General features: G+C 49.5%; 1 protein-coding gene across 1 annotated transcript; it reads left to right on the top strand.

Moving 5' to 3' along the window:
* The first annotated feature begins 11710 nt into the window (after window positions 1-11710).
* On the top strand, window positions 11711-19628 carry PHLDA3 (pleckstrin homology like domain family A member 3). The gene is made up of 2 exons (XM_081009942.1): window positions 11711-13068; window positions 18021-19628. Exons 1-2 carry the CDS (start codon window positions 12708-12710, stop codon window positions 18167-18169), a joined length of 510 nt encoding a protein of 169 aa, XP_080866068.1. The 5' UTR covers window positions 11711-12707; the 3' UTR covers window positions 18170-19628.
* The last annotated feature ends 3456 nt before the right edge of the window (window positions 19629-23084 follow it).

A 23084-nucleotide genomic window follows, 5' to 3' on the forward strand; every position in this document is an offset into this window, starting at 1 on the left:
CTACGTTTTGGGGGCTTGTCATTTCTGTGGACAGAGCCTGGCGTTTCAGAGATTTCTCTTGAACATCTGGATTTGGTGCTAGAGCGTTGAAGCAGAAATAGGAGACACCTCCTGTGAGGGTTCATTGTGAGCAAACAAATCATGCTTTGAGCCTGCCTTGTCTTACTCAAGTGGCCTGGCGACCTCTACTGGCAGTGCTCTGAATATTATAGCATGGCATGCAGGACTCCTAGTTTTCACAAATATACAGTACCAGGTCTGCTATGAACATTTACATTTTGGATATTTGTTTTTAAAAATCTGCTGTAATGCAGTTACATAGATAATTTAAACAACCCCCATCTCAGAATGATATGTGACATGTATTTCAAGCCGTGACATGTACTTCTTTCAAATGCACTAACTTACAAATAACAGTTTTCTTAGAAAAAAGAGGTTTATTTATTTCTCTAGGCCAGGTCTGCGCTACATAAAGTCCACAGGTCAACTGCAGCTCCGTCCCTATTTGTGGGCTTCTGTGGAAATTCCAAACACCCATGGTGTTGCAGCCCATTTCTGTCTCTTGTGGAAGTAGCTAAAGCCTATCCAACCCCAGCAATATTTGGAGCGAAGAGAGTGCCTGCGCCTGTACTGTTCCTCCCAGTATCGCCCAGATTCCAAAAGCACATGAAAGAGCTAGTGACAGCTTTTTCATCCAGCAAATCAAGTTGCTTGAGCTCACCTGTGCCCATGAAGTCTTCACTAGTGTGAGCTGCTGGGATAATGAAAGCATAATGAAAACTCGTGGGGACTTCAGATAAGGTGGTAGGGAATGGCAGAATGGGGTGGGAAGGTGGGGAGAAAAGAGAATGAAGATTAGAGGAAGAAAAGGGGAGCAGAGATGGGGAAATGGGAAAAGGTGGAGATAGATAGGATTTGCAGATTTGTGGTGAAGCAGAAGATAGATGTGTGTGATTTGAGAGAGAAAAGGAAGCTGTATGTAATAGAGAAAGAAAAGGAGGGGGTTAACAGAAAGGAGCTCAGAGAGAACTGTCACGGTGCAGAGAAAAGTTAGTGTACTGTGCAGAGAGAAAAGGGAAAGAGAAAACCATTCCTCAAGAATGGTTAAAAACGGAGTTAGAAGCAACAAAAATATTTTCTCTGATCAGCTTAGCAATGAGGCCCTCTTGAGCTAAGAAAAATATAAAAGGCTGTCTCAGGGTGGCGAGTTCCAGTTGCACGTTGTCAATTTGTCAAACTGACCCTTCGGCATCTTGGGCATCACTGCCCTTTAGAGTTTCCCATTACAGATTCTATTAAGTAAAACTAAAACTCTCAAATGTGTATAAAAGGAGAGAATTCAATCTGAAGGGTTTTCCCTCACTATACAGTGGTACCTCGGGTTAAGAACTTAATTCATTCTGGAGGTCCATTCTTAACCTGAAACTGTTCTTAACCTGAGGTACCACTTTAGCTAATGGGGTCTCCCCCTGCCGCCGCAGCGCAATTTCTGTTCTCATCCTGAACCAAAGTTCTTAACCTGAGGTACTATTTCTGGGTTAGCGGAGTCTGTAACCTAAAGTGTCTGTAACCCGAGGTACCACTATCGTGCCACCATGACTAGGAAAGCTGCATTTCTGAGCATATGATGCCACAATCTTGTCCTTAGCTACACAATAGCTTCAATGCCCTCAGTAATTTCTTATTTGATCCACATAATGTGGGGGTGCCCACATCACTCTTCTCCTCCAAGGACTACCTTGTAATGATTTGGCTTCTCCCCTTTGTTTAAATTACTTTCCAGACACTTTTAGCATTGTGCGGACCTGTTTCCTAATGGGAAATTTACTAGAAAAGGATTCATTTGTATGCGCATGTGTCAGGGGTTCAGGAGCAGAGGCAAGGGCAAGGGAGGAAACAGAGAGCGAGGGGGAGGAAGCAGAAGAAAAGATGAGTGATGACGACGACCCGAGATCTCCGAGTCTTTCCAGTGAATCAGAAGATTCACAGAAAGGAGCACCAGTGGCCAGGGCAAGGGGGGAGCCTAGGGGGACACCCCAGGAAGATAGAGCCAGAGGGGACTCAGAGGGGAGCAGTTGGAAATCAGGACCAGCGTCACCGCCAGAGAGCAGGGAAGAGGAAGGGCGCCAGGGATCAAGCGCTGGCAGCTCACAACAGGGGGGAGGGCACGAGTCAGGAGTGGCCACACCTCCATCGGGGAGCGAAGAAACGGTCAGACGGAAGGTGGAAGGTTGGGCGCGCGCGACAAGTTCAAATGCACAGGAAGGTGGCGCAGTAGGCAGCCAGGAAAGGGAGCCAGGTCCTAAAGCCCGCCGAAAGGAGGGAGAAGAGTCAGGGGGGTCAGCGTCAGAGGAATCCCGGAAGGAAGAGACCCCGGGGGGCAGAGGGACCCAGAGAAGAACAGTGAGGCGGAAAAGGTGGAGCAAGGCTAGGATATTAAGTTGGTGTACAAGGGGCGGAGACTCAGATGGAGCTTCGCCGATCTAACCATTAGACGTAGGGTTGCACGCAGCAGCTTGAGAATGGAAACTGTAACTCAATAAAGACTTTTATTTAATGATCGCTGGCTAGCGTGATCCTCTGTGAGCTAGGATCTGGAAGCAACTCTGACAGTAAGCTCCATCTCATGAATTGTGGGCATCTACAGCCTCGCGGAGAGGAGAGAAAGCGGGTGCCTACTAGCGAGCTCACGAACGGCAGACAACATGACGGCCGAACAGCAGATAGTGGAACTCAGAGAAGCAGTGTCGCGCCTGAATGCCGAGGCTCTTGCATCCAGGAAGAGAGAGGAGGACGCAGCTGCCGCCTACAGGGATCTCCAGGTCAGGTTGGAAGTGCTTACGAAGCAAGGGCAACTGACACCCAAACCGGAGGGGATTGGGTTGGGGAGACGAACAGGCGGTTTGGTCTCTCACTTCGATGGGAATTTGCAACAGTACCCCAACTTTAGAGCAGATGTAATGTGTGCACTGCAACTGCTGAACAAAGACTTTAGAGATGAGCAAGAGAAGGTGGGATTCATCATGTCCCATTTGCATGGAGATGCTAAAGCATGGCTGCGCAATTTGTGGAGAGATAAGGATCCGGCGCTCCAAAACGCGGATGCCTTTATTAAAGCGATGGATGGGTGCTTTTTGTCAAGCATTGACGTGGATCTTGCTCGGCAGCAGATACATGGACTGAAGCAAGGGAGGGCCAGCGTAAGGCAGTACCATGCCCGCTTTTTCGCTTTGGTCAGTGCTCTGGAATGGGACAGAGATTCGGCTCCTGTAAGAGACCTGTTTTGGGAGGGATTGCACGGCTCGGTTAAAGATGAAATTGCGAGGGGGGAGAGACCCCGGACCACGCAGGAGATCGTTCAGAGGGCGCTGGCGGTGGGGGTGCGGCTGGAAGGACGTCCGTGGAGCAGTGGCGAAGGGCGTGGAGGGCGCGAACCAGCCAGGGGCTCCTCCTTCCTTCCCAGAGAAGCAGCGCGTGCGCAATCCACGCCTCCGCCAGGAGGAGGAGCGGAACCTATGGAGGTTGGAGGTGCAAGGGCTCAGTCAGCAGCCAGAGCCCTAGCACCGGCAGCAGTGAAAGCGAAGCCTCCTAGAGGGAACAGGAAGTGTTACATCTGCGATGATCCACAGCATATGGCGAAAGAGTGTCCCCAGAGGCTCCACAAGCACACTGCAGCCTCAGCAATGGTAACTGCAGCAACGCAGCAAGGACAACCACAGCAGGGAAACGACGGAGTCTGGTTGGAAGAGGCACTGGGGCCCAGCCAGACGTGTCAGTGAAGCAGTCCCCAGAGATTTTACAGCCCATGGACCCCCTCCCGCCCAAACCGGTACTGAGGCTCACCGCGTCGCTCCAGCTGCCCAATGGAATCACCATGGACGTGCCAATCACCATTGACTCCGGAAGCAATGCGGACTTTATAGGGCAGGACTTTGTCGACCGGCACGCTATACAGTTGCTGCCTGCCACGCTGCCCCTGCAGGTTGTCACGGTGGATGGCAGGGAGCTGCTAGGGGGGCAAGTGGTGAAGCAGACGCCACCAATGGTGATGCGACTTGGGAATCACAGGGAAATCATCAGCTTCAATGTCACTCAACTATCGGACACGCCCATTGTATTGGGCATGAGTTGGCTGGACAAGCACAGCCCGACGCTGGCTTGGTACCAGAGGCAGCTGACCTTCGGCTCTTCCTTTTGCGCTGAACACTGCATCGTGCCCAGGCAGGAAGGAGAGGAAGAGGAGTCACAGCTGCAGCTAGGCACGCTGCAAGCGGTTCCCCACAAGTACGCAGAATTTTTGGAGGTTTTCTGCGAGAAGGAGGCAGACAGGCTACCCCCCCACAGACCATATGACTGCAAAATTGACCTGCTGCCGGGGGCGGCGCTGCCCAAAGGGAAGCTGTATTCCATGTCTGAGGACGAACTGCAGGAACTCAAAGAGTTCATAGATCATAATTTGGAGCGCGGTTTCATCCGAGAGTCCAAGGCAGCGGGGGGCAGTCCGGTATTCTTTGTTAAGAAGAGGGACACGCCCCAAAAAAGACTTGTAGTGGACTTTCGCATCTTGAACAGTGTGACCAAGCCATCGGACTTCCCCATGCCCCGAATCGACGACCTCCTCGCAAAGGTACGGAAGGGCAGAGTGTTCACCAAGTTGGACCTGCGAGGGGCATACAACCTCATTCGCATGCGGGAAGGAGATGAGTGGAAGACAGCCATGTTCACGCCCCTGGGCACCTACGAATATAGAGTTATGCCTTTTGGATTGCAAAATGGCTCCCACGTTTTTCAAGCTTTCATGCATCACGTGTTGGCGGGGCTCCTCTACAAGACGTGCGTCTGTTTCTTGGATGACATCCTGATCTTTTCGGAATCGCAGCAGGAGCATGACAGACACGTCAAGGAAGTGCTGAGCAGGCTACAGCAACATAGGCTTTACGCCAAGCTGGAGAAGTGCCAATTCGACGTGACGGAGGTGGATTTCCTGGGCTACAAGTTGTCTGATAAAGGGCTCGCCATGGACAGCGCCAAGGTCCGAGCAGTGTTGGATTGGAAAAGCCCACGCAACCGGAAGGAGGTCCAACGGTTTGTCGGCTTCGCGAACTTCTATCGCAAGTTTATCAAAGGCTTTGCGATGCAGACAGCGGCCATCACGGACACGCTCAGCTCCAAGAAAAAGAAGTTCATCTGGACAGAGCAGGCGGAGCAGTCCTTTCAGGCACTCAAGCGTCTCTTCGCGTCGGAAGAGCAGCTGCTTCATGTCAACCCCAGCAGGCCGATGAGGGTGGAGACAGACGCTTCAGACAGAGCCGTGGGAGCAGTCCTGCTGCAGAAAGACCCGCAGGGGGTTTGGAGGCCGGGAGCGTTTTACTCAAGGAAGCTCAGCAAGTCCGAACAGAACTACACCATCTGGGACAGGGAGTTGCTGGCCATTCATGCAGCGTTCAAAGCGTGGAGGCACTTCCTGATCGGCGCCAAGCACACGGTGCAGGTCTGCACGGACCACAAGAATCTAGAGCACTGGCGCACGGCACAGTTCCTGAACCAGAGGCAGATACGTTGGGCTGAGTTCTTTGCGAATTTCGACTTCCGAATAGAATATGTCCCGGGGGACACCAACATCATGGCGGATGCTCTCTCCCGTAAGCCACAGTATCTGGAGGAGGCAACGCCAGCGGCCGCCATGCACATCTTCGCACCGACAGTGTGGGCGTGCGCGGCGGCAACAGTTGACCTGGATGCGGTGCGACGAGCGTTGCAGGATGACTCCTTCGCGCAAGCAAAGATGGCAGAGGTGCACAGGGGCACGGCAGCGACCGACGAGTTCCAGCTGCGAGATGGTTTGCTCATCCGTAAAGGGGCCATCTACGTGCCGGGAGACGAACTTCGCGCCAAGGTACTGCAGCAGCTGCACGACGCGCCCACTGCCGGGCACTTTGGCAAGGAGAAGACGGTGGAATTAGTAGCCAGAGACTTCTGGTGGCCCGGAATGAGAGGGGAAGTCGCGGACTACGTGGCGAGGTGTGACACCTGCCAGAGGGCCAAACCAGTGCACAGACCGCCGGCCGGACTGCTGGAACCGCTGCAAACTCCGTTCGAACCATGGGAGAGAGTGGCCCTGGACTTTGTCACGGATCTGCCCAGCTCGAGGGGCAAGACGGCTGTGCTGGTGGTGGTGGACTTGTTCTCCAAGATGGCACATTTCATTCCGTGTGCGAAGGTGGCCACGGCGGAACAAACCGCCAAACTGTTCATAGACCACGTGTTCAAGGTTCACGGTCTGCCGCGGTCTATTCTGTCCGACCGAGGGCGACAGTTCATCTCGAACTTCTGGCAGAGGCTGATGGGCTTCCTGAACGTCAAGATCAACCTGGCGTCGGCTAGACACCCGCAGACCAACGGGCAAGCGGAGCGGGTCAATGCCATCATGCAGCAGTACCTGAGATGTTATGCGAATCAACAGCCTGCGACGTGGGTGGATTACCTGCCTCTCGCCGAGTTCGCCTACAACAACACGAAGCACGTGTCCACGGGGGTCACGCCGTTCTTCGCCAACAACGGGAGGCACCCCAGAACCTTCCCGGGACTGGAAAGAATGGGGGAGGGGGAGCCGCAGACAGCAGATGCGTTCGCGTCGGAGTTGCAGGAGGTCCACGATCAGCTGCGGCGGCACCTGGAGCTGGCTAAACACGCATACAAGGTACAAGCGGACAAACACAGAAGGGTTGGCGAAGAGATCCATGTGGGAGACTGGGTCTGGTTAGCAGCCCACGCAGTGCCGGCCAGGTCGTTGGCGAAGAAGAAACTAGGGCATAAACAACTGGGGCCCTACCAAGTCGAAGAACAGGTCAACCCGGTGGCTTTCAGGCTGGCTCTTCCGGAGGGTTCCAGAATGCATCCGGTGTTCCACAGATCGGTGCTCACTCCCTACAAGGCACCTCACAGGTTTCAGGAACCAGGAACGGCACCGGGTCCGCTCCGAGAGAGAACCGGGCAAGGGGGAGTGGCACAGGAGGAGCACATCAACGAAGTCACGGAGATTTTGGACTCCAGATGGGGGGAAGAGGGGGTAGAATACCTTCTCGCCAAGGAGGGCACCCCGGCCAGTGCCAACAGCTGGGTGCCGGGCTACGCTTTAGACGAACCTCTGCTCAAAGAAGAGTTTCATGCCCTCTTCCCACACAGGCCAATGCCAGCAGACTTTTTCGACGACTGGCTTTTCACGCCCACGCTTTCAGCCAGCACGTTCCGGGGGTTCGACTCGGACGAGGAACCGACACGAGACGCCCGTTCCCCGGAGGGGTCACCCTCGGGATCTGCTTCAGAACCCTCGTATTGGTGGGATGATCGACCAGAGGAGCAGTTCCGCAGAAGGTGGCTGGAGGGTCCAGGACGAGCAACGTCTCCAGAAGGCAACGAGGGAGAGATGGACATGGACGTTTTCGGGGACGACCCGGGTTTCGAGCACGGCGGCACAGAGATGGAAGCGGAGGTGACCGTCGTCAACGAGAGCAGGGAGGAAGAACCGGAAGACTTCGGATGGCGGCCCGCCACGGGAAGCGAACTGTATCCGACATTCGTCCCCCTGACACAGCAGCACCCAGATCCCGCACCGGAAGGAGGGGAGGGGGGAAGAGGGGGCTTCGAGGGGGGGATGGATGTCAGGGGTTCAGGAGCAGAGGCAAGGGCAAGGGAGGAAACAGAGAGCGAGGGGGAGGAAGCAGAAGAAAAGATGAGTGATGACGACGACCCGAGATCTCCGAGTCTTTCCAGTGAATCAGAAGATTCACAGAAAGGAGCACCAGTGGCCAGGGCAAGGGGGGAGCCTAGGGGGACACCCCAGGAAGATAGAGCCAGAGGGGACTCAGAGGGGAGCAGTTGGAAATCAGGACCAGCGTCACCGCCAGAGAGCAGGGAAGAGGAAGGGCGCCAGGGATCAAGCGCTGGCAGCTCACAACAGGGGGGAGGGCACGAGTCAGGAGTGGCCACACCTCCATCGGGGAGCGAAGAAACGGTCAGACGGAAGGTGGAAGGTTGGGCGCGCGCGACAAGTTCAAATGCACAGGAAGGTGGCGCAGTAGGCAGCCAGGAAAGGGAGCCAGGTCCTAAAGCCCGCCGAAAGGAGGGAGAAGAGTCAGGGGGGTCAGCGTCAGCGTCAGAGGAATCCCGGAAGGAAGAGACCCCGGGGGGCAGAGGGACCCAGAGAAGAACAGTGAGGCGGAAAAGGTGGAGCAAGGCTAGGATATTAAGTTGGTGTACAAGGGGCGGAGACTCAGATGGAGCTTCGCCGATCTAACCATTAGACGTAGGGTTGCACGCAGCAGCTTGAGAATGGAAACTGTAACTCAATAAAGACTTTTATTTAATGATCGCTGGCTAGCGTGATCCTCTGTGAGCTAGGATCTGGAAGCAACTCTGACAGCATGGAATACTGCTTATGTGAGTCAGCTTTCATGCTAGGCCACGGGAGCCTACAAAGCTCTACCATTGAAACAGCAAACCATTTTTGTAGTCGAATAACTCAGCCACCCAAGGAGCTTCTGCATACTGCTTATGTGAAATACATATTTATTGAGATGTGGCTCAACAGCAGAATAACTAAAGAGCAATGCTCAGGATCTAACACAGAGGGACTCTTGCACTGCACACAACTCAATCTAGTCTCTGTGTCAGCATATTTAGCAGCAACCTGTGCTTTATTACTTTGTGCTTTATTACTTTGTGAGCAAGAAAAATGCTCTTAAAAGATGTGGAGAGGAAGCCAGATGGGAAAACCGATAGCCTTTCTCAGATAGTATGGAGATCTTCTGTTTCCTCTACCTCTCCCACAATGATTATTTCATAAAGAATGCATGGGACATTCCATTCTATTGTGAGAGAAGTCTTATATGAGAACAAATTTCTTGGGTCCAATCAGTTTAGCCCTGTATCCTGTCTCTGGCAGAGACCAGGTTTCAGTGCTCCAGGAAGTGTTGGTACCATGCCAAAGGGCATGAAGAGTACTCTGATTGATTTTACATTTAAAATAAATTTAACTTAAATGTAATGACTACATTGGCCAGATACAGACTGGGCAGCTTGATATGAGGGGCAAAGGGAATAGCCCAGTTCTGAATTACTTGGGGTGGGGGGGTGGCTCATCCAGGCATTCTGCAAGGTACCACCAGAAGGTAGGAATCATTTCCCTTTAAGCTTCTAGCGCATGGGAGGGCTTTGAGTGCTTCCAGACATGGCTGGGCTTAATTTACAAATGGTTCACACATGGGTCACTGACATCAGGGCTGAAGTGTTTTTTACTTACTGAATTTTCCCCAAAATGTAGATTCAGATAAAAGAAGGGAGAGTCCGGCTGGCATATTGATGCCAATGGTCATGTGTGGGTGCTACATTAGATGGGGATTGGCCATCCAGGGACAGCCCTGTGCTGCATACAGCCTTTTCCAGGCATCCATAGGCCAGTGCCTTGAATGGTGGTCAGGGGTGCCATGGGCAACACTGCCCTCTGTCCCTCTTTCCTTCCTTTCCTCCCTCCTCTGATGCCCTCTTGCATCTCTGCTTCCCAAAGGCTTGTACAGCTGTTTGTTGCAGCAGCCCTGGCTACAAGCTCCACAGGTGAATGGTGCCTCTGGGGTGGTCAGGGGGTGCTGGTTGCCAGGAAGCTGAGGCAGCCTCGTAGTAAGCAAGCAGGCGAGGAAGCCCAGCCAGCCAGCCAGTCAGCTCTTGCTGTTGGGAATGGACAGACAAGTCCCAGACCCCTGTGGGGCAGTGTGAGGAGACACATCTTTGGGGGGCAGCTCAGAGACCAGCGGTGTCAGCGGCGGCTGCCCAGGGGACTCCCAAGGAGAGGGGAGAGGAGAGGAGGCTGAGGGAACACTCCACAAGGGAGGGTGTTTGAAAAAGGGCAAGGGGTGACATAACTGGGCTCCTGAGTTCCACAGGGGTGCCACAGAAAGAATGTAGTTGGTCAAGGGAGCCATGGACTCAAAAAGGTTGAAAACCTCTGCCATAGGCCAACAGGGCTTGAACGTATGTTTCTCTTCTACAGTCTATCCAACATTAACACACCACAAAGGTTCAGAAGGTGCTTTTCAGGGTGACGTGCCTTCCTTGCCCATGTTTCCTAACTTTGTATCCCAGTTTCAGCCTTTCTTTTTCAGTCATGTTGTGGAATGCTTGTAAAATATCTTGCACATGATGTCTCTGTAAACTTGGAGACAGGTTTACTACAGTTGCTATCCATCGTTCGGGAGACACTTTCCCTCCTGGGTTACAAAGTACCTGTGCATTGCAAAGACAATCTGATATCAACACGATGCCATGTTGCATTTATGGTCCCAGTTGCACATGGGTGGGAGTGAGAAGCTGCCTTCTATTGGGTCAGAACATTGATTCATTTAGCTTAATAACGTCTGCACTGACTCCCAGTGGCTCCAGAGACAGATTTAGGGGAGCACGATTTGTTCATTCACACTGGGCACAAAAACCTAGGGGTGGTGGTGATGGGGACGCCACTACTATTATTTAGAACGGAGCGTGAAAGGTAGTTGGCAGGGGTGAATTTTGGCATCACACAGGGCGCCACTGAAATTTGAGACTTGAAGGTCTGCCACTAGTAGCTCTCCAAAGTTTCAGACAGGAAGTCTCTCCTGGTCTTACCTGTAGATGCTTGGGATTGAACCTGGGACCTTCTCCATGCTATGGCCCTTTCCCATGTAAAAAGCAGGGTTGTGTAGTGGTTAGAGTGTTAGACTGGGACCTGGGAGACCACTAGGTGGCCTTGGTCCAGTCACTGTCTTGCAGCCTGATCTACTTTGCCAGGTTGTTATGAGGATAAAATGGAGAGAGGGAGAAGTATGTAAACACCTTGAGATTCCTGGAGGAAAGGTGGGATAGAAATGCCATCATCATCATAATAAAATAAAACTTCCACCACAAACACAATGGATGCTTGGATAATTGTTTTTCTGACAGCTTTCTTCTTTTTCCAAAATCCCCAAGAAGAAAAGGTGCAGCTTCCCTCGCAAGGAGAAAGGCAGCAGGATGAAAGAGAGAGAGAAGAAATTGGCTTGGAAGAAAAGGATTATGCAACCCCACCACCACCCCAATTCTCCCTCTGCTCTCAATTCATGGCCTCCAGCTACTGCTTGCTAGTCACTAGCAAAACATAAACAGAACAGGGAAAGCTGCATGGGGCTCTGTGCCATTTGTAGTTCGCTCAGGAGCTATGCTTCAGCTGATATCCAGGTGGGTACAAGGAGAGTTCTGAAAGAGGCAGGAGAATTTTTTCAAAGATTTTTTCCTTCGTTTATTCTGCAGAAGGGAACACTGTCACCCAGCTTGCAGCTAACAGTTGTTCCCACTGGTGGAGGGAGGGGTCCTTACTCTTGTGGGCTGAGCAGGCCGCCATCTAGCTTAGTATTGTCTACACCAGGGGAAGGCAACCTAAGGCCCGGAGGCCAGAGGCGGCACAATTGCCTTCTCAATCTGGCCCGTGGACTGTTCGGGAATCAGCATGTTTTTACATGAGTAGAATGTGTTCTTTTATTTAAAATGAATCTCTGGGTTATTTGTGGGGCATAGGAATTCGTTCATCCCCCCCCTCAAAAAAATAGTCTGGCCCACCACATGGTCTGGACCGGCCCACGGCTGAAAAAGGTTGCTGACCCCTGGTCTACACTGTCTGGCTGTGGGTTTCCAGGATTTCAGACAAGATTCACTCCCTGCCCTACCTGGAGATGTCATTGGGGATTGAACCTGAGACCTTCTGCATGCAAAACAGATGCTCTACCACCAGGCTATGGGTCTTTCCCCATGCAAGAGCCCTGTGGTGTAGTGGTTAGAGTCAAGACCTGGAAGACTAGGGTTCAAATCCCCACTGGCCTTGAAGTAACTTATTTGTCTAGATGCCCATTTGGCTTTTATTATACTTCTGATCAGGGGTGCGACCAGGTAAACTCAGCTCCGCAGAATCAATCACAGGACGTGGCACACGCGCACCATTTGAATGACAATGTTCATCAATTGGAGGGGGCCCCTCAAATATGCGGGGGGGGGGCGCGCGAAAGGACCTTGCCTCCTAGGAGCTGGTTCCTATGCTTTCTGTCCACAAGAAAACACGACCGCGCGCGACTGTTACCCACGACCCCCTCTGTCCATGGCAAGCACTTCCGCGTGGGAATCTGGCCGCGTCTGCGGTGCCTTGTCCGACGTGGCTCCTCCGAGCCGCAGCCCCTTTCTCAATCTACCTGCCAATGCCCGCCCCACCAGCAGCATATAGATAGCCATCGCTGCCGCCCACGATGCCGGCGAGCCCCAGCCACCTTCCTTTCCGTGCGCCAGCCGCCCAAGCTGGGCACGCCAGCAGCCCCGCGGGCTCTCTCAGCGCAGCCGGCCCCGCGCCTGGGCGTGAGCGCTGCCTCTCCCCGGCAGGCAGAGCTGGGGCGAGGCCCTGGCGAAGCAGGAAAGGAATGCGAGTGGGAAGAGCGAGGCACAAGCGAGCGGGCATGTAGCGGCAGATCCCGGAGCCCAGAGGCCGGGGCAACCTCCGTCGGAGCTCACGCGGCAGAGGGCGGGCTCTCTCTGGCTCCCTCGGTCTCTCCCTCGGAAGCCGGACGGCCAGGAGCAGCAGGAGGGGGAGGAAGAGGAAAGCGCTCCTGGCAGACCACGCGGCGGCGGCGCTTCCTAGCATCCTGGGCAGCCCGAGCCCCATGGCGTCGGAGAAGGTGCTTCGAGAAGGGGTGCTGGAGAAACGCAGCGGCGGCCTGCTGCAGCTCTGGAAGAGGAAGCGCTGCCTGCTGGGCGAGAAGGGGCTGCGGCTGTTCGAGGCCAGCAGCCGGGGCTCGACGCGTTGCAAGGAGATCCCCTTCGCGCGCGTCAAAGCCCTCGAGTGCGTGGAGTGGAAGCAGCGGCACATCTATTTCACGCTGGTGACGGACGGCGGCGCCGAGATCGACTTCCGCTGCCCCCAGGAGGAGCCCAGCTGGAACGCCGACATCACCATGGCGCTGGTGCGCTTCAAGAACCAGCAGGCGGTGCAGATCGTGCGCGCCAGGCACAGCTGCAGAGCCGGTAAGGCCAGCACGTCGGGGATGGCGCGCGGGGGATGGTGCACGGCATGGGGCAAGGAGATCGCGCCCCTTCTGCCCAGGAAACGATGGCCAGAGCCGAAGGGCAGACGGAGCACGTGCTTTGCGCGCACTGGGGCTCCGCGGGCACTTCCAGTTTAAAATATCTCCGGTAGAAGAGTGGAAGAAGGCATTAGCCAAGAGACGGTGGCGAGATTCGGCCGCCAATCAGAGTAGCAGTGATCTGACTCAGCACAAGGTAGCTTCAGGCGTTCATACAATATGTGTCATTATCACGCTGGTTCCATTTATGCCTTAATTCATCCAGAAACGTGCATCGAAAGATTGGCACCTTTCCTTTTCATTTTACAACTCGGGATGTGACCAGGTAGCCTCTTAGAGAGCACTCTTCCCCACTCTTGTGCTTCTTGGAGATTCTGGGGGAGCTTAGACCAAGTTGTGGGCACCAGTGGTGTGCAGTGAGAATTTTTGTAGGGGAACAGTTAGGGCTAGAGGCGCCAGTTTATGAGAGCGATGCCCTTGTGTGTGTGACTTCGTGATGTTGTGAGCACCTCCCTAAGCCAGGCAGAAGCTTCCTGGGCTTTGAGGAGGAGGCACCAGGCATGAATATTATTAATAGTATTTCCATTTATAGACCGCCTACTACCTGATGCTCACAGAGTGGTTTATAGTAGATAAAAATAGTAGATACACAGTAGATACACAAGCAATATCCATATCCATTATTTTTATTAGGTATATTGTGGTTTTATATCTTGATTTTATTTTGTGAACCGCCCTGAGATACCCCAGGTATATAAAATCAGATACAGTGGTACCTCAGGTTACATACGCTTCAGGTTACAGACTCTGCTAACCCAGAAATAGTGCTTCAGGTTAAGAACTTTGCTTCAGGATGAGAACAGAAATCGGGGTGCGGCGGCAGCAGGAGGCCTCATTAGCTAAAGTGGTGCTTCAGGTTAAGAACAGTTTCAGGTTAAGTACGGACCTCTGGAACGAATTAAGAACTTAACCTGAGGTACCACTCTACTACTACTACTACTACTACTACTACTACTGCTACCACTACTAATATCCACAAACAATATTAATATAAGTAAAGTCAGAGAGCATTACTAGGCAGTATAATGTATGTTATGTTGGTTGAAAATTTGCATTACATTATTATAGAACTACCCCCTGAATTTTACTCACCAACCATTGCACACAACCACTATGATCATTCACTACCTTAAATATTATCTCTATCCCCCAGCCACTCATACCTGACAGTATTACTGTACACATACAAAGGATGCTGTCCCCAGTTCTGAAGCACTAATGGGCTCATGACCACTCCGTACATTTAAAGCATATCCAATGCACGTGACCCCCCTCCCCAAATCCTAGGAGTTGCAGTTTGTTATGGGTGCTGGTAACTGTAGCTCTGTTAGAGGGAAACTACGGTTTCCAGGATTGTTGGAAGCAAGGGGACGTCATGTGCTTCAAATATGTGTTCATTGTGCTTTAAATGTATCATGTGGATATGCACTGGACCATCTAATACTCCTCTCCCATCTGAGAAGGCCCAGTTCTATACCAGAGCAGCCTCTCACCCAGGAGGCAGGTTATATAAAACTATTTCTATCCACTCACAAGCATGCATTGTGCTCTACAGCCTGAGCTCCTGACAAATAACTAATCAGCTTGGTAGCAAACGTGAGCATGAAGTTCACAATCAAGGTGGCCCTAAAGCCCAACCAGTGGCTACACCCTGCTTTTCCATCAGTGATTTGGCCTGCTCTATCTCATGCTCTATTGACATGTTGTTGGGCAATATCTCATGCTCTGACTGAGAACCACAGGACAAAAAACCTTGCCAGGCACAAGGTTTAAGTACAATACATGGAGAGGTGGGAGGGAAGGAGAAAAAAGCAGTCTCAGTTCAGGAATCCATGTGAATCTTCTTCTTTTGAACCTCTATCCCTACTCTCCCAAATAGCATCTGCATGGCGATACAGTGGAACCTTGGTTTTTGAACGTCTCCGTTGACAAATGTTTCGGAACTCGAATGCCATAAACCCAGAAGTAAATGCTTCCGTTTTCGAATGCACCTCAGAAGTCGAACTTCTGAGATGGCTTCCGTATTGAGATTTTTTGTATTAATTTCTCCGTTTTGAGGCTTCTGTATAGAGTTTTTTGTTTCCGAACGTTTCCGAACTCAAATGGTCTTCTGGAATGGATTATGTTCAAAAACCGAGGTTCCACTGTAAACATATTTGTTGCCCCCTAATGGTGCCCTGAAATCTGCCATAATATGGGCAAGGTGCGAGGCAGTCTTGACGTATGCTAAATTTTTGCATGCCCTGATCCTTTCACTGACACTTGCTAGGTGCTGACCAAATAGCCATTGCATATATAGAAGTCCTCTGTCTCTGGTGATCTCCACTCAGCCTGAGCATGAAGAAGCATGTAGGAACAGACTGTGTGCCTAACATGCATGTTGTAGAGAAAGTGGATAGGGAGAGGCTTTCCACGCCTTTTCTCATAATAGTAGAACTGTGGGGGGGCGGGGGGTGGGGAATCCAATGAAACTAAAGGTATGATGAAGAGAAAAGAAAGCACTTCTTCATGCAGTGCTTACTTAATCTGTGGAAGTTGCTCCCAGAAGATGTGATGAAGGCCACCAACTTGGATGGCAGTCAAAGGAAATCTGATTAATTCATGGGGGCCAGAGCTATTGATGGCTATGTTCTCCCTTCATTGCTGGGAGGCAGTATGCTTACATATGCCAAATACTCGGAATGGCCAGTGAGGAGAGGTCTGTCGCACTCAGGTCCTGCTTCTGTGGTTCCCTCAAGAACAGGATGCTGGACCAGATGGTTGGATCCAGCAAGAGCTCTTCTTGTGTTCTGTCCATCAGCAGAAGATTTGTTTTCCTTTACACCTGCTTGCTCTTTTAACTAGTAAGAGGTAGACTGACAAATGCCCTTCACTGCTAGCAGATAGTTGGATCGTGCATGTGATACACCCTGTTCTCATGTTACTAGAGCTGCAGCCAGCCAGAGAAGCCTAAGCAATGGAAGGGAAAACAGTATAATTCTTCATGGTTTCTTCACTCCTGAGGTATCATGCTTATTTTAATAGTATGGTATATCAAAGGGATGCGGGTGGCGCTGTGCGTTAAACCACAGAGCCTAGGACTTGCTGATCATAAGGTCGGAGGTTTGAATCCCCATGACAGGGTGAGCTCCCATTGCTTGGTCCCTGCTCCTGCCAACCTAGCAGTTCGAAAGCACGTCAAAGTGCAAGTAGATAAGGTAAACGGCGTTTCCGTGTGCTGCTCTGGTTCGCCAGAAGTGGCTTAGTCATGCTGGCCACATGACCTGGAAGCTGTACGCAGGCTCCCTTGGCCAATAAAGTGAGATGAGCGCCGCAACCCCAGAGTCGGCCATGACTGGACCTAATGGTCAGGGGTCCCAATAAAGCGAGCTGAGCGCCGCAACCCCAGAGGCGGCCACGACTGGACCTAATGGTCAGGGGTCCCTTTACCTTATATCAAAGGCTCAGGGTATTTTTAAGGGTGTTTCAAGCCCTCACCCACAGCAACTAAACCCTGATACCCAAAGTTATCATGACCAGGAGAAAAGCACATGGGGGGAAAGTTGCATGAAGAGGGGTGGAAAGTTTGGGTCTGGATTCCTCACCTGCACACCTACTGCTTTGGAAACCATATTTCTGTGACATTGGGGCAGGTCCATGTTTAAGCACCAGGACCTGCTGCCATTGCATCTAGTCTATCCCTGAACATGGCAGGTATGGCCGGTCTCCAGTGTTAACTGTATTATGCAGGAAGAAAATATTACTGGTCTTTTCAGCCAAGGCTGTGTGATTTCTCCCATACCTTGCATATATTCTTGCCCAGTTTCTGTTTCTCTTGTCCTTCTCTAACTTGTCATACTGCAAATCCCTATCAGTCAGCAAGTGAACATGAGACTATTGTTCAGTGCCTGCTCAGGCCAGCAAGTTGTGGATAATTTGCTCCATCCAACTAGCCTCTCATATAAGAATGGCTTTTTGACAGAAAGTTTCTAGGACTCAAGTGGCTCTTTGCAATTTCAGATATAACAGTAGCTGCTCCACAATTTCAGATGTAACAAAATTACTTCAATCCTTATTAAACTTTCACTCTTACTCTAGTGATAGGTATTGCTCAAATGAAGAGCACTATTTTTAGTTTGCAAGTCATGTTTTTGACATTATGGGGTTTTGGATTTATTATTACTGTTATATTATTATTATTATTATTAGTAGTAGTAGTAGTAGTAGTAAAGTTTTTTATTATTTCATTTTATAATGCATATAAAATAGATATAATTATAAAAACAGACAAAAATTAAAAGATGAAAAACAAAACTATAAAATAGGCTTGTAGAATAAGTAGTTGCTCATGAGTTAAAATAACAAAGTCCAAGGAAATACTATCAATTTTATTGTTATATTATTAATATTATTTCAGTAAGACCTTTTAGTATACAAAGTTCTTTACAATATATTGTAACAGCCCTGTAAGAATTGGGTGCTTTACTCCATATTATTATTATTATTATTATTATTATTAATTTCTGACCTGCATTTCACCCTAAAGTGTCAGGGCAGGTTACAACAATGTAAAACTACAATAACAAAAGCTGTTGAAACAATTTACAGTCAGAAGAATAGGATAGGTGTCAAAAGCCAGGGTAAAGCCATATAACAAGAGCTGTATAATGAATGTGCCAAATGTATCTCTGTGGGGAGGAACTCCAAAGCTTAGGAGCTGCCACAGGAAATGCCTGCTCCCAGGTCTTCCAAGTTTGAATATTCTCACACATCAGCATCTGCAATAGTCTGGCCCTTTGTCCAACTTGTCTCCAGTCTAACCAAAGATTCACCTCCTTTCCTTTTCTGTTGCAGCATTTCAACATGAGGCAGCCCCAGCTGGCCAGATTCTGGTGAATGGGTCCAAGGAGCCAGACCCTAAGCTGAACATGGAGAATACAGAGGAACTGATGGCTGTGAATTCACCTGCCAATGGACAGAAGGCAATCTCCAGCTGCAACTGAACTTAGATCCATTTTTTTTCTTCCATGGTATTACTACTGAAAAATGAAGTGATGCCCAAAGCGTACAGCAAGACTTGGGTCACAAATATAGCTAGAATGGGCATTGGTTTTCTGGCTGTGTCTTTGCTATGATACTTAAGACATAGACAAAGCCCCCTCCAAACTGCTGTGGACTGAAAGGTTGCTTCTCTACACTCTTACCTACGGTGGTCCACACCATAGGACTTTGTAGGTTAGGTTGAAGACACAGACACAGCAAGAGTGACAAAAGAGAATCATTCCATTCCATTGTCTGCCACCAGCCTAGTGCTGGATGGGCAATGTAGGAATTCACTGGATCATGAGGAGCTTTGGGAAGGAACTCCTGAGCATGCGAGGAGCCATCTGATGATTTCATGGTTGAAAGGGAGCATCCCTCCTCAGAGAACTGAGTGACTGACCTGGAAGGAGCAATGGTGAACCGGCTATTCTGATCTGAGAAGTCACATGTTGCCAGGAAGATGCCTGCAGGACTTAACAGAGAGACAGGATATAAATTTAAGCACCTTAAGGAGGAGCCTGTGTGGACTTCTGAGACTCTCTTAAATGAGTTTTCTCTGTAGTATTGCTCACTTGAGGCCTTCTGCTCAGAACTAAAGGACAGGAAGAGCACTGACTGGGCCAGTGTCTCATCCTTACGACCAATAGCTCCAGCTCTGTGAATCACTCTCGTGTCCCACTACATCCATTTCATTAGGTCCCTTACATACTGTTGACCATTGCATGTGTGACGGGGCAATCCACCTTTAACCAAACCGTCATGCAGCTCCTTTCAGCTTTCCATATGTTCAGGGCACATGTCTGCAGTGGGGAGCTTGTTGCACTCATGTAGGCTCCCCATGTGACTGAGAGGCCTAATGGCACCGGGTTCTAGATTGCTTGAGATGTTTACATGAGAGTAGCAGTCTCCCCACTGCAGAGGGTTGCCCTGAAAGTGTGGGAAACTGGATGGAGCAGCACAAGTGGGATAAAGCTAAAGGCCACCTCTTTAGTCACATCCCCCCTTCATGTGGGTAACAACTAAACAGAGCCTATTACAGGGAGGAACATCATGAACTTTTGAAGAGGACTACTCACAAAAATGAGCATCCTATTTGACCGCGCACAAGGAAGATTGTCCTGCTCACCCTGAGGCTGTGAATGCCATTGTCACCCTTTCTTTTTCCTGATTCAAGGCCCATTTACTTACTATGGGCCATGGCAAGGAGGCAGGCGCAGGAAGGTTTTAGGGCCCTGGTGGAGCATCTTTATCCATTGGGAATGGAACTGCCAGTCTGAGAATCCCCAGCTGGAAAAGGATGCTATTCGTTTTTACCAGGGCGATGGCTGTCTGAGGGCCAAACAATGGGTGCTCATTTACTCCTAACTACTGGTCATTATGTATAACCTTTTATTAATAAAATTTCAAGAAAATCAACAATGCACATGTGTCATTCTTTAGAAGTGTGCCTTTATGGTTCTTTTTTTAAAGTTGGGCTCATCACACCATTGCTTAAAGGATTGTGCCTGATGCATGTATGGGCAATGCTCGGGGATGATGGGAGTTGTGGTTCAGTAACATCTGGAGGTCCGCAAGTTTCCTCCTGCTGCCTTAGACCATGGGCCTTTAACTGGACCATTGAGATCCTCAAGTAGGAATGAAGCAAAGTAGGTTGTGGTGCCACATGCTTTCTAATTTTTGTTGAGAGAGAGAGAGAAACTGAATGCATAGAGGACTGGCCTCCTTTGATATTTGATGGTGTGAACTCCTGCCTGACAAGCTAAAGCTGACCATTCTCCCTGGTCATCCTGGCTCATAAAATCAAGAAGAAAGATGGGAAGATACCATATTTTTTAAAAAACACTGCTCCTGTGGTAACCCCATGTTGGGGTTGCTGAATTGGAAAAGGTTGACTACTGCAACAGATAACTTGGGCTCTGTTTCCCAATCACTGTGTAACACTGAATATGTTAAAGAAGGGACTGCAGTGAAAAATTCAATGGATTGTTGAAATAACAAGGCCACTTTTTGAGAGGGTAGAGCAACTGCTGTTGTCTAAATCATTTTTCAGCATTAACGAAATGAACAGTAGTGGTCTTATGAAAGCTCAGGTTCTTAAAATACAGTTAGTTAATCTTCAAGGTGCTGGAGGTGTTTTCTTTTTAATAAACAACCACAACTAACATGGCTTTAATCTTGAATTTTATAAAATGGTCTAAAGCAGTGGTTTTGAATATTTCTACTTGCAGGGAAAGCTTTCCAAATTGCCAATAAATTTCTGCATCTCTGCCTCAGAACCTCTTATATATTGGCAATAATTTTTGGGTAGTTGTATTCTGGGATACATAATCTGCATGGATCACTGGCCAAGCCTAGTACGTTTCATTGTTGTCCTCTGTGCCCTGGAACATACTAAATAGTTTCCTTGGGCTGTGCAATGCAGGGAAAGATTGTTAGGATGGCTAACAATCATTTCTGTTGTTCTCATTGAGGAATCACAAGTTTCTGAGTTACCCCAGGTTTACAGAACCAGGCCTAAACTTTCACAGGGATGGGGGACATGTGACCCTTCAGATGCTACTGGATTCATGGACCAATGGTCAAGGATAATGGGAATTGTAGTCCAACAACATCTGAAGCTCCCCAGCATTCCCCAGGTCTGACATTTGTGTGTGAAGAGTGAGCGAGTGTTCTGCAGGCCTTCCTCTGTTGACAAGCTCCTACCAGTTCCAAGCCAGCATGGCCAATGCTTAGGGATGATGGGGAAAATATAGATGGGAATTATAGTTGTTGAATGCCTGGATAGCCATATGTTCCCTGTTTCCTAAACTAGGGGTCAGCCAGGTTTATCTTGCCTGGGCCAGATCAGTCCTGCAGAGATCTCGCTATGGGCTGGATCGCGCACGCAGATGCGATTTTTGGAGCCACAGAAGGAAGTCCCCGTGCCAGTTTAACGCAGTGCATGAGCGGGCAGCTCAGTTCGGGGGTGGCTTGTGGGCCAGTCAAATGACCTCCACGGGCTGCTTCTGGCCCATGGGCCTTAGGTTGCTGACTCCTGTCCTAAACTGAGGCTAAAGAGCATGGAAGGACTTAAAGAAGGGATGCAGATGCTCAAGGATGATAGTGCTAGTTAGTATGGTGTCACCTTTCCATAAAGTAGTCAGAGTGACTTGTAGGAACTTAAGTAAGATATGAACTCAGCAAAAAAGACAAAAGAATGATAAGACCCCAGGAGCCAGAAGTAGCTTATAGGGAAATGTGGTCAAGTTAAAATAAGCCTGTAACCCCACAAACATCTTAGCCACCACATTTTGCAGTAGCTGCATTGATGTGAAATATCGGGAAGGAAAGCTCACCCAAGGATGATGAATATTGTGTAATTTTAAAGATTGTATACTCTTGCACTTCAATATATCGGTGGCATAAAGGCTATCCATATGAGACAGCTTCTACCCATGATCTACCATAATATTATTTCCTTTATTTGTTTGTTAATTTATGAAACCCAGCTCTCAATGGTCCCTCAATTGTCCCACCTTCCATCACATGCACTTCAATTATTTGTGGTTTTTATTGTGACATATGCAGTACTTTTATGGTGAAGAGTCTGCATGATCAGATGCATTTAAGGAAGCAGGTTCTAACTCACCAGAGTTGAAATGTGTTAAGTCTTTCAGGCACCATGAGATGCTTCCTTGCAATGTACTGAAGTGGGCTTGAGTGCATAACACACTTAGTTGAATGGAAACAACTGCCTTTGTCCTGGATATGAAGAAAAAAAAAAAGCTATACAAGTGGTATTTATCATTCTAATGTGCTTGCTGTAGGACTTCTGGGATTCTGCCCAAGGAAAACAAGGATAAACTTTTGCCTTCCTGAAGGAATTTTTTCTCTCCCTCTCTCCACAACATTCACATGCACACATCTAAATACACACTCCCTTTTCTGCTTTCCCCTTACTGGGGGAATCAGTGCCTGACTCAGCTGTTAGTCCGTAAATCTCACCTACACAGACAGATGCACCAAGTCCCTTGCTGCCAGGCCCTGAGTTTTGTACTAAACACTCTTTCAGAAGCAAAAACTGACCACACCCTCTCTTCTCTTGGAAGGAGATGGTGTTCTCGCTGCATGCAAGCTATACAAGGGCCACATGGAAACACAGAACAGAAGAATCTCTGCATTGGAGGCACTCCAGGGGTGAGGTTTGAGCTGGTGTCAGCTTCCTGCAGGAGGAATGGGCACCCATGGTGCAGCAGGAGGACTGTGCAACATTGAGTTGTATGCAACCAGAAAGCAGGAAACTCCTGCAGCCATAAGGAACCATACTTGCTGGAATGGCAAATTGTTCAGGAGATAAAGACTGTTCTGTTTTGCCAGGGGAAAAAACAAACAAACTTCTGAGTCATTGTGCTTTTGTATTGTGAAGGTTAAATCCTTCTCATATTGACCTTTAAAACTGTTGCACCAAGCACCTAAATTGAGTGGGCAGAGCTTGTGTAAGATTTGCCAAAGGGGCACAGCAACGATCTGACCAGGTGGAAAAAGTAGTGTTTGGCTAAGGCAGCATTTGAGGGGAGGGATATCCGAGCTGAGGCACACACTTTCACTTAAAATCCAACACACGGTTCACTCTTACATAGCTGAAAAGTTTTACTTATTCAAACTGAGGTTTTCCACCATGAGAGCAAGTCATGGCAAGCTTTGGACTCCCATCTTTCTCTTTCATGCAACAGTGAGAAGGGGAGATGAGAAGCCAGTTTTAAACCCATCACAGTTCCCTGTGACATCTGAAAATCAGGAACGGTGGTTTGCTTAAATTATGGGTAATGAGGAAGCATTCAAGGCAGCTAACAACAATTCAATCAAAATAATCATTAAAAAAGTGCAAGGAACAAT

This window comes from Podarcis pityusensis, assembly GCF_964106645.2.
Source record: "Podarcis pityusensis genome assembly, chromosome: 6".
In the NCBI taxonomy this organism is placed as follows: domain Eukaryota; kingdom Metazoa; phylum Chordata; class Lepidosauria; order Squamata; family Lacertidae; genus Podarcis; species Podarcis pityusensis.

Bases quoted from the DNA above. Each gene is read 5' to 3' on its own strand.
- PHLDA3 (XM_081009942.1), top strand. From the start codon at position 12,708: ATGGCGTCGGAGAAGGTGCTTCGAGAAGGGGTGCTGGAGAAACGCAGC. The intron at 13,069-18,020 runs GTAAGGCCAGCA...TTTCTGTTGCAG, and splicing joins CAGGCACAGCTGCAGAGCCG to CATTTCAACATGAGGCAGCC.